The sequence below is a fragment of the Notechis scutatus genome, chromosome 12 (assembly GCF_049901735.1).
Source record: "Notechis scutatus isolate UNSWTSFEM ecotype Mainland chromosome 12, rNotScu1.2, whole genome shotgun sequence".
NCBI classification, from domain to species: domain Eukaryota; kingdom Metazoa; phylum Chordata; class Lepidosauria; order Squamata; family Elapidae; genus Notechis; species Notechis scutatus.
Genome location: NC_142020.1, coordinates 4,449,020 through 4,460,905, shown reverse-complemented (window position 1 = coordinate 4,460,905; position 11,886 = coordinate 4,449,020). Strand labels below are relative to the sequence as shown.

At 42.0% G+C, this 11,886-nt stretch overlaps 1 protein-coding gene across 1 annotated transcript; it reads right to left on the bottom strand.

Annotated features, from left to right (window-relative positions):
• Positions 1–297: 297 nt before the first annotated feature.
• TMEM114 (transmembrane protein 114) lies at positions 298–11,298 on the bottom strand. Its single transcript, XM_026687894.2, has 4 exons — positions 11,115–11,298; positions 9,744–9,824; positions 3,032–3,169; positions 298–536 (listed from the first exon to the last, which is right to left on the bottom strand). The coding sequence occupies exons 1-4, from the start codon at positions 11,296–11,298 to the stop codon at positions 304–306; spliced, it is 636 nt and encodes a 211-aa protein (XP_026543679.1). The 3' UTR covers positions 298–303.
• Between the last annotated feature and the right edge of the window lie 588 nt (positions 11,299–11,886).

Below are 11,886 nucleotides of genomic sequence, written 5' to 3'. Positions count from 1 at the left end.
AAGGATAAATTAGACAAAATATTTTCTGTTCATTTGTCCAAGGAAGCATTGGGTTTTTCATGAGATGCAGTAGTTGAAGATACAGATGTTTTTTTTTTATTTGCTTATTTTACATGGACTCACAATTCTGCACAAACCCAAAGTTTGAGTTTCTGATTTTAGTTTCGGCTGAAAATTCTCCACGACGAGAAGCAGTGACAAAAGCCCCTGGAGTGTGACTTCAACTTAGCTCAAAGCAGAGATGAGAAAAGAGACAGAGGCCAGGGATGGAAAGAGCAGTGAAGAGGACCCTCTCCGACACCCTCAAATGAAATTGTCCCACCGTCGTTTCTGGCCCACCATCTTGGCCATGAGAATGAAGGCCAACCCGGTGAGAAGCTCAGCGCCGATGGAGACCCAGGCAAAGACCAAAGACCAGCCAAACTGGATGTTGAGGTTCTCCATGAGCTTCTTCCTCCCCTGGAAAGACGCAACGTGCTTGAAGAGGGCAGCAGAATAAGCGATGTAGATGCTGACCCCAAGGAGGGTAGCAAGAGCTAAAAAAAGGACACAAATAAGGTCAGAGGGGTCCATATTGAAAACTCTCTCCATAAGGGTATGGAAACAAGTCACCGTGGCCAATCTGCCACGGGCCAACTTGCCACGGGACAATCCACGTGGGATAAGGATCTGAAAAAATAACATTTAACCCAGCACAGGACTTGTGCAAAATGGTTCGGTTGAGATCAGCCTATGTGGGATTGATTGGAGTAGATTGTAGGGGTGATGCTGAAATACTGTATAATTTCATCATATTTTATTTATCTACATATTAAATTATTGTATTTTATTCTGATTTCATTTTAAATCGTGTTTTATCCAATTCCTTTTTAAATTGTTTTTAATCAGATTTTAGTAATAATTTCTGCCTGGAACATTGCACTTTGATATGGCCCAAGGACTAATCAATAAAGTAAACTTAAACACATGGGAAAAACAACGTGATAAATATTATCTGCCACTATTTCTTCTACATTATTTCCAGTTTTGTCAATAGAAATAATGCTGAAGAAACAGCGGCGGGTCATATTTATCACACTGAGTTATCCCGCGTGAAATTGTCCCACCACAAGTTGTCTCAGGATGAGTTGGCCACAATGAGTTGTCCAATGGCCAATTGGCCATGGCAAGATGACCATGGTAAGTTTCCCCATTCCACTCTATAAACCACTATGCAGATTTTGAAGACTAGAAGGAATTTGGTCATTGTAGCCGTGAGTGCATGAATACAGATAGTGTTCGCTTACCAACTGCTTGAAGTTATGACGGCTCCAGCTCTCCCTGAAGGTTTAATTCTGGAGTGCAGATGATGGCACTTACACCACACCTAGGGTATGGAATGGGACAACTTGGCGTAGACAACTCACCATGGCCAACTTGCCACAGCCAACACACTGTGGGACAACTCACTGCAGGACAATTCAACCATTCAATTTCGGTATTTACAATAATTTAAAAACTTGTTTTAAATTTGTCATTCGCATTTCATTCTGTCCCTCCTTTTGCACCCTTTCTTTAATGATTCTCTTCCAGCGTTTATTTGATATTAGTGTAACTCTTGTCCTGCAGCAAGTTGGCTGTGGCAATATAGCCATGGCGAGTTGGCTGTGCCGAGTTGTCCTAGACCCTCTGTGGTCATATGACCGCATTTTAGGCACTTGGCAACAACCAGTTGAGCATTCCACAGCCACAGGATACTATTTAGGACTTTCTTACCAGAAATCGGCCTTTTCAATTTCCAGTAAAAAAGCATTGATAGGAATGAATTGACTCACTTACCTGTAGGACTGATGACATACGATGAACATTTGTATTTTTTGTATTGGTTTTATATATTTCATATGATCAAATAGCATTCTAAGGAAATCACTAAGATTAAAAAGCAGAGATTTCTGTGAGTTCACCAAAGCTTCTGTCTTTTAATCAAATGTGTTCAGCCAAGAAAAGGTCCTATCAGACTCTGGATTCCTTCCCCTGGAAAAATCCATCCCATTTTTCTGCCCACAGACTTGACTGAGAAATTGGAAGAGACATCTGAGTGGCCAGCTGACTCTAAGTCAGCTCCAGATGTTATTTTTGGGACTCTCAAATCATAGAACATAGAAATGTAGAATAAGAGGGTTGGAAGGAAACTTGGAGATCTTCTCATCCAATCCACTCCTCAAGCATTGAGACCCTATTTTATTCTGAACAAATGGCTCTCCAGACTCTTCTTGAAAACCTCCAGTGATGGAACACCCACAACTTCTGAAGTCAAACTGTTCCATTGATTAAATTGTTGACACTGTCAGGAAATTTCTCCTTCATTCTAGGCTGGCTCTCCCTTGAATGACCTTCCACCCATTACTTCTTATAATGTTCAGGTACTTTGGAAAATAAGGCAACCACCTCTTCTCTGTAACAGCTACTCAAGTATCATAAGATTGCAATCATGTCACCCTTAATTCTTTTCTTTGTTAGACTAGACATACCTAGTTCAGTGGTGGGATTCAAAAGTGTTTACTACTGGTTCTGTGGGCGTGGCTTGGTGGGCGTGGCTTGGTGGGTGTGGCAGAGGAAGGATACTGCAAAATCCCATTCTCTCCCCTCCCCACTAGCCTGTTTTCCAGCTCCGTTCTCCTGTGCAGGGCAACAAAAGAAGACCCAGCCAATCAGCTGGGCCTTGGGAGGCAGAGAATAGTTGGGGTTAGGGCCAGTCAGAGGTGGGATTTGCTCATTCTCCGAACTACTCAAAATTTCTGCTACCGGTTCTCCAGAACTGGTCAGAACCTGCTGAATACCCACCTCTGACCTAGTTCCCTCAATTGTTCATCATATGCTTTAGCCTTCAGACCTCTTATCATTTGAGGTGCTCCTCTCTGCACTCTTTCTAGGGTCTCAACATCTTTTTCATATCATGGTGATCAGAACTGGATGCCGTGTGGTCTCACCATGCAGTATAAAGTGGTACTAACAATTCACATGATATCACTTCATGTTAAGGACCACATACCTCCTAGAAGATAGAGCACCCCGGTGCACAGCAGAAGGCAGAAGGCTTGGGTGAAGATGCTAAGGACACCTGCCATTCCTCCAAAGACTATGAAGATGAGACTTAGAGGCAACAGGACCACAAATGCCCCATGAAGGTCTGGAAGGAGAGAGAGGGAGAGAGGCAATCACTTCAACTTAGCTCAAAGCAGTGATGAGAGAAGAAACAGAGGCCAGGGATGGAAAGTGCAGTGAAGAGGAGCATCTCCGAAGCTCACTGTTTTAAACACAACCATTATCTCACAGAATGCAGAGTAGAATGATTTCTGTCCTACTACCTAATCTACCGGTAGTTGAAATGTTAATTTATACTGCTAGTCCATGCATGACATGCCACAACACTAAATAAATTGACGTTTAATACCACACCTGGCAAGGGGGTACCGTGACTGTCTCTTTCGTTGGGTGTGAATTGGTGTTGCAGACATGCCCACATGAACTAATTCTCTGATTTGGGGCAACTCAGCTAATGACCACAGGAGGAGAGGCATTCACATTTGTGGACAACTGCAAAACTCATCCGTGCTTCTCAGAACAGGTCTTCAACAACCAGCCAATTGACTGATGGCAGGAAGAACCTTTTCCGCAATGGCAGTCCAAATCTCAGGAGTGCAGGCCTCTTGGCCTCAAATACTGTTTAACTTCAAGATGCTGGGAGATTACTTATCTGCATAAATAAATAAAAAGCAAGCTACAGTGTTAAATCCCCTGGCTGGGTCCTTTCCATCTGAGTAAATGTTGGGTTGCATTTCGCCAAGCACCTCGTGGAACAGCTGTTTTTGTTTGCAAAAGTTCTCCTCGCTGCACCGAGATAATCATTAACCACTAATGGATAAGCTGACATTCCTTGAACACTCCTGTGTCCTAGGAGCCCTCCACATGAAGGCTTTTTATCACTGGCTTTGTTCCCATGCAATTGCTTTTCCATTTCTCTTTCTCTGACCCATCACCCCAGGACCATTGTCCTACCAGCTGCCCAAACAGAAGGTTGCTAGGTGCCTCTCCATGGCTTTGGGCTTCTCCTAGATGTGGTCTTCTAAGAGTGGTCAGGATTGATGCTTCCAGTTGCTTTATTTCCGTCTGCACCGTCCCCAACCAAGGTAGGGGAACCTAGGGCAGTTTCTTATTACCTCTGAACAGGAATGAAAATTGATATGTTCAAAATAATAGAATAACAGTTGGAAGGGACCTTGGAAGTAATCTAGTTCAACCCTTTGCTCAAGCAGGAAGCCTAAACCATTACAGACAAATAGTTGTTCAATCTCTTCTTTAAAATGTCCAGTGTTGAAGAGTTCTGGAGAGAAGCTGTTCTACTGGTTAATTGTTCTCAATGTTAGGAAATTTCTCCTTCATTCTAGGTTGCTTCTCTCATTGATTAGTTTCCATCCATTGCTTCTTGTCCTACTTCAGGTGCTTTGGAGAATAGGTTGATCCCTTCCTTTGAGGAAGCCCCTTAGACATTGGAACATTGCTATCACATCACTCCTTGTCCTTCTTTTCATTATAGGCATACATTTTCCCAAAGACCCAGAAAGTACCATTAGAGGAGGAGGAATACAAGGTTCCCTTTGTATTACAAAGAATGAGGTACACCAATGTTCCTCACATGTGTAATCTCTGTTGTTTTGCCATGGGGTAGCCCCAAAGCCCAGAAAAATACCTAGTGTTCATTTATTTACAAGAAAGGAAGGGAGTTTTACTATGTTAACAAGAGCAAACTGATTCATGTTGGGTCCCTTTTACATTTCCAAAGCACAAGGTATTGCCCAGAAGTACTTATCCATCTCTATGTCTATCTCTGTCCTGCCTAATTTCAAATTTTAAATGCTCACAATAAAACAAATGGAAGTTGTCTGGCTATAAAGAAAAGAATTTTACCAGTTGATGAGTGGTTGGCCTACCAAAGTAGTCATCTTGAGACTATATAACCTGGTCTGTGGCTGTTTGGAGAGTATTTCTATTACCTGCTTTCTGATTTTCCAAAAGACTATCTACCAGAATGATGCCACAACATAGGGGAAATTGAATGTGCTGTCTTATAGAAGAGACTTCCCTCTAGAGCCTGGTTTTTAAATTGTGCCAATATACTGTATATTTTGAAGGTTTCTACCTGAGAAGCTGCCTTGCTAATTAGGCAGTTGAAGGGTTTTTCCCCACAATTTTGAATGGGCTTGCGTCTCATAGTGAATAAAGGTTATAACCACATTGTTCTTATTCAGTAGAAATTGCTGGTCATCATCACGTCCCATTTTTAAAACTGATTTCCAATGGACATGTCTCCATGGAGAGCAGAGACAATGACTGCAGGAAAAACTTTAAAAAAAAACCTGGTTCTTCAAAGTCTCTCTGGGTAAGAGAGAGGATAAAGGATTGCCCATATTTGTTCTAGACAATTCCTTTCTAAGGAGTCCACAGTGTCAGGTCTCCAAGTAACATATCCACAGCAACCAAAATACTGAGGCAGGTTGATTCCTCAAAGAATAAGTTTATTGGATATGTCATATTGGCACAGGCTGGTGAAAACCGACTCTGACTATTCACCTAATTCAAAATAAAAGTTTTTCACTTTCTCAAAACATTCAGTCACATGGTCCAATCGGGATGCTGTCCAGTTGCTGGTTGACTCCAGTCCCCTCCTTCCGAACACCTGCAGGAAAGTCCTTGGTTCCCAAGAGAATGTATTTTGTTTTGGCTACAACACCCCAACTATCTCTTTTCCCCCCTCCCTGTCCGTCTTCTCCAATGTGTCAGCGCTGAAGTCTCAAAATGGCCTCCGCCAGGCCAGCTTCAGGGTTGGCACACGGGACAGCAGTCTGTGCAGGTTTGAGTGCCAGGAGACAAAGGAATCAACCATTAAGTTCACAACCAGGGAAAAACCTTTTAAAGGATCTTCAGTTCACTAATTTTTTGAAAGTTGCCTATTTAAACTGTCTTAAGGCTATTCAAAGGGACGCGGTGGCTCAATGGCTAAGATGCTGAGCTTGTCAATCAGAAAGGTCAGCAGTTCGGCAGTTTGAATCCCTAGCGCCGTGTAACGGAGTGAGCTCCCATTCCTTGTCCCAGCTTCTGCCAACCTAGCAGTTCAAAAGAACGTAAAAAATGCAAGTAGAAAAATAGGGACCACTTTGGTGGGAAGATAACAGCGTTCCATGTGCCTTCGGCATTGAGTCATGCCGGCCACATGACCATGGAGACGTCTTCGCACAGCGCTGGCTCTTCGGTTTTGTAATGGAGATGAGCACCATCCCCATAGAGCTGGAAACAACTAGCATGTATGTGCGAGAGGAACCTTTATTTTTTACCTTTAAGGCTATTCAGAATCTTTGTATAAACAAATAAATGTATTACTAAATAAATGTCAAAAAAAGTTTTTGAACTAAGAAAGTTATAAAAACTAATTAAGGGACCAAACAATATGGAAATATTTTACTATAAGATTTGTAACTAACTATATAAAATAAATGGCTTTTATTGGAACTAGGATTATTTTGTTTGTTGTAAATCGTAACAGACATGATTAAACCCCATGATTAAAATTGGACATTAGAGGGGACTAAAGATTCAAGACAAAGAAAAAAAAACTTCCTTTGGTTTTGATTGGGATTGAGATTTTTAAAAATGACACAAAACACTATAACATTTGAAATATTAAAAAGGTCTTCATAAAATGGAGCCAGAAATTAGCCACAACAACAGTATCAGTAACAATGTCCTCATCTATGGATGGACTATGTTGAAAAGACGTTAATGAAGGAATGATAGATGTGAAACAAATCTTGCTTGATGAAGAAATAATACAATCAGAATGACTAGATTATACACTGCTCAAAAAAATAAAGGGAACACAAAAATAAGACATCCTAGATCTGAATGAATGAAATATTCTTATTAAATACTTTGTTCATTACATAGTTGAATGTGCTGACAACAAAATCACACAAAAATTATCAATGGAAATCAAATTTAGCAACCCACGGAGGTCTGGATTTGGAGTTACACTCAAAATTAAAGTGGAAAAAAACACTACAGGCTGATCCAACTTTGATGTAATGTCCTTAAAACAAGTCAAAATGAGGCTCAGTAGTGTGTGTGGCCTCCACGTGCCTGTATGACCTCCCTACAATGCCTGGGCATGCTCCTGATGAGGTGGCGGATGGTCTCCTGAGGGATCTCCTCCCATACCTGGACTAAAGCACCCCCCAACTCCTGGACAGTCTGTGGTGCAACGTGGTGTTGGTGGTTGGAGCAAGACATGATGTCCCAGATGTGCTCAATTGGATTCAGGTCTGGGGAACGGGCGGGCCAGTCCATAGCATCAATGCCTTCGTCTTGCAGGAACTGCTGACACACTCCAGCCACATGAGGTCTAGCATTGTCATGCATTAGGAGGAACCCAGGGCCAACCGCACCAGCATATGGTCTCACAAGGGGTCTGAGGATCTCATCTCGGTACCTAATGGCAGTCAGGCTACCTCTGGCGAGTACATGGAGGGCTGTGTGGCCCCCTAAAGAAATGCCACCCCACACATTACTGACCCACTGCCAAACCGGTCATGCTGGAGGATGTTGCAGGCAGCAGAACGTTCTCCACGGCGTCTCCTGACCCTGTCACGTCTGTCACATGTGCTCAGCGTGAACCTGCTTTCATCTGTGAAGAGCACAGGGCGCTAGTGGAGAATGTGCCAATCTTGGTGTTCTCTCGCAACTGCCAAACGTCCTGCACGGTGTTGGGCTGTAAGCACAACCCCCACCTGTGGACGTCGGGCCCTCATACCACCCTCATGGAGTCTGTTTCTGACCATTTGAGCAGCCACATGCACATTTGTGGCCTGCTGGAAGTCATTTTACAGAGCTCTGGCAGTGCTCCTCCTGTCCCTCCTTGCACAAAGGCAGAGGTAGTGGTCCTGAAGCTGGGTTGTTGCCCTCCTACGGCCGGCTCCACGTCTCCTGATGTACTGGCCTGTCTCCTGGTAGCGCCTCCATGCTCTGGGCACTACGCTGACAGACACAGCACACTTTCTTGCCACAGCTAGCATTGATGTGCCATCCTGGATGAGCTGCACTACCTGAGCCACTTGTGTGGGTTGTAGACTCCGTCTCATGCTACCACTAGCGTGAAAGCACCACCAGCATTCTAAAGTGACCAAACCATCAGCCAGAAAGCATAGGAACTGAGAAGTGGTCTGTGGTCACCACCTGCAGAACCACTCCTTTATTGGGGATGTCTTGCTAACTGCCTCTGCTTTCCACCTGTTGTCTATTCCATTTGCACAACAGCATGTGAAATTGATTGTCAATCAGTGTTGCTACCTAAGCGGACAGTATGATTGACTTGGAGTTACATTGTGTTGTTTAAGTGTTCCCTTTATTTCTTTGAGCAGTGTATATTTTTTAAAGTGTGATTCGTCTTTCTCAAGTCTGAATCATTATCACTTCACTTCAAGGCAGTCATATAACAACTTTATGTCAAGAGCTGTCTTGTTTGCCAATTAGCTTCCAGGTGCAATTCAAGCTGCTGATTGTTGCCATATTATAAAACCCTTTGGGATTCCAGACCTTTTTCTGAGGGACTGCATAATCTACCCATCCAGCCAGATTAAATGGGGTCAACTCCTTCCAGGTTCTATCCCAGGAGGCTTCCAGCAGCTTCATCTCCCCTTCTAATGTCAGTAATATCTGGCCTCTGCCAGACAGCTTCTCGCAAGCAAGATTAATAGTCCTATCACAAATTGGAATGCTACCGTTTCAATTAACGGTTGTTATTATTATATCTGCTAATTTCAGCATGAAGAAGGCTCTGTCTGGCCTTTCCTGGTCTTGCAAAATGAAGTTAAGATCAGCCTGAGTGTTAGCCAAATATGGCTTCCTAGACTCAGGCATACTTTCCAATGAAACAGACCAAGATATGAAAAGCTATCAGAGTACCCCGGACTACAGACTAGATTGGGAAAGGGAAAAATCCCAGAAGGTCACAGTGGGAAATCACTTCTTTTGGGGGGCCAGGAAAACTATATGAACATTTGGTCACCAATAACTGAATTTGACCTGAATCTGACCTGAATCTTCTACCTTTACCTCATTCAGAAAAAACAACAACAATACATTCACCCCTTTGTTGGTATCAATGGAATCCCTTCTAAAAACTGCCAAATTATTATTTGGGGTAGTTCTTGTCTCAACCCCAAACTGAAATAAAGGTGGTGTGAATAATGGCTGTTCATCATAGATCCATTGCCTTCACAGGTTTCTGATCAATACCAAAGACCAAGGAGCTCTGGACCATAATCCTAAATGGATAAATGAAGAAATGTAATGTAATTCTCCCAGAAGTTACCAAAACCCCAATATTGTGACTGAGTCTACCTTTTCACCTTGCTAATATACCTTCAGCCCAAATATCTAATTTCATAAAGCCCTGGTCATGGAGAATAAACGTTTCATTTTAATAAATTGGAAGGGATCATAGACTTCCTCCATATTACAATGTGTGCCATCCTTTCAGTTCATTCATTTGAAGAAGTCTTTGGAGAACTACAAAACCCTAGCGTTGCAAAAAAAAAAAAAAATTATTCCCAATGAATAAAACACTGGAGTCGGAGGGCAGTGTTAGTAGATAACACTGACTTCCCTGTATGGCAATTGCTGTCAGGAAATACAACTTAGAAGCTACTTACACAGAAGATTCTTACGCGAAGTTGTCATGTTTGCGGTTTTAGATTTGAACGGGTTTACCATAGGGAGGCATGTGCTATTAACTGCAAGAAAAGAGGAAACCATCAGACCTGCTCAAGCAACAGTTTTGGTCAACCATTTCCCATCTGGCACCACCGCTTAATCAACTTAAGCTTCGAGTTGATTAACCTGGCAATTGAAACAGAAGGCATTAAATGCAGCCCTAGCCACCCAAATGTTCTCTACCTCATTATTAGAATATTGTTAGCATGTTGTATGGATATGTATTGTCCAAAGTTCTTGCATTTGGTCAGGGCAATTATATAAAAACCTAGCTGTAATATTTTTGAGAAATAGCATAGTTGAAATCCTGCTGATCTGAACAAGAACTATATGCTCTTTGTCTCTATAATAATGATAAAATATATATTCAATATATATATATATATATATATATATATATATATATATATATATATATATATATATATATATATATATATATATATATATATATATATATATATTATTCAGAGACTCTAGGTAATTATATAGCTCATATATATGGGCTGTAAAGTATAGATTTATACTTTTCTCATTCATAGTTTTTCAAAGTGTCCCAGGTTTTTTTTTTTAAAGGGGGACTTTTCAAAATTCTCCACTGAATATGTGAAAACAATGGATGTCTAAAAGTACACAATCCTCTTTAGGTGGTTTAACTTCTTCCAATTTTCTTGGAAGAAATTTCTACCTGGAATCTCCTCTAGGGATTTGCAGAGACGATTACACAAGGCAAGGCGAGAAAGGCAATGAAAGGCACACATTTCCTAGCCACCTTTGTCATTATAGAGGCACCCATTCACCACAACCCCACCTAGGACAAATTGTCCAAAATTCTCTTCCCCTTCCAGACAACTTCCATGCTAACTTCTCTTTCATCAGACTAAGTCGAAGGGTGGGAGTAGGGAGGACTGTACAGCATTATTTTTGTTCTTCTAAACCCTGACAATATTAGGAAGGTGATGTGTTCAGATGAATCTTGTCTGAAACGAAAGTGTAGTCATGGAACCTGGTGACTGTTAGGATAAGGGAACAAAATAGAGGGTGAGAAACTTATGCAATTTCAGGAGAATTCACACATTTGTGTACCCCTGTGACAAAATGAGACCGAAAGTTTTTAAAGCATTCTCCTTATCAAAATAAACAAATCGTCTCCTTTGACATTAAAAGTATCCATCAATCACATTGTTGGACCACTTGGGAGTCTAGCCTTGGGAAAGGGTCATTCAGTTAAGCCAATTAAATATGCCGATTACTTGCAAAACAAAAACCAAAACCCACCAACTTCTCAGGGAAACCCTGGATGTACTTACATTGGCAAGTCCTCCAGAGTCCTCTATGGGACTTCAGGCTACCTGTACGGTTGGTCAACTCCTCCAACCCTGAAGCATCAATTTGGTACCAAAAGTCTGTGGCCAGGGCAGCCACCAGGAAGGTGAAACTTAAAACAGCCGTCAAGACTGCAAACACAGAAATTCTGTTCAGTGTAATTTTCATGGTGAATGGCTGCTGTCTGTGTTGGCCCTTGAGACTGGATGATGTTCTCTACTGGCCCTTAAGAGTAAATAAACAGAACTGTTGTGGAAATCTCTTGCAAGCCCACCTTCTGGAGTTTCCCTGGATGTCCAATGTTCCTGTTTGCAGCGTTTCCTTAAATTTTACCGATGTGTAATCCTACTGATAGTTTGATCATCTGCTGGAAGGTACAGTCGTGGATGTAAATTGAATTCTGCCCCTTTTTTTATTTACTCTTCTCTTTGTGGTAGCTGATGCCCAGTTACTTTGGGAAAGGGGGAGGTGTTGACCAGCAGCAGTCCCTCACATTTCATCCAGTTGTCATGCGATTAAGTAAATACGTAAGATACTCAGCGCTAACATTTCCTCTTTGTTGAAATGCCAAACAGTTCCCTAGTAGACCTCAGGTCTTCCATTTCCCCCAAACATGGTGACATTGAAGGAAACCCAGAGGAGACTAGTAATTCTCAGTGCCATGAACAGGTCCTTAGGTGTGAATCGCTTGGGTCTTTCAATGTTGAAAGAGTGGGACTTCCCCAGAAAATCCTGTTGTTGTTTTTTTAACTCTAT

Bases quoted from the DNA above. Each gene is read 5' to 3' on its own strand.
- TMEM114 (XM_026687894.2), bottom strand. From the start codon at position 11,298: ATGAAAATTACACTGAACAGAATTTCTGTGTTTGCAGTCTTGACGGCT. The intron at 9,825-11,114 runs GTAAGTACATCC...CTTTTCTTGCAG, and splicing joins ACTCTGGAGGACTTGCCAAT to TTAATAGCACATGCCTCCCT. The intron at 537-3,031 runs GTATGTGGTCCT...TCCTTTTTTTAG, and splicing joins GGTGCTCTATCTTCTAGGAG to CTCTTGCTACCCTCCTTGGG.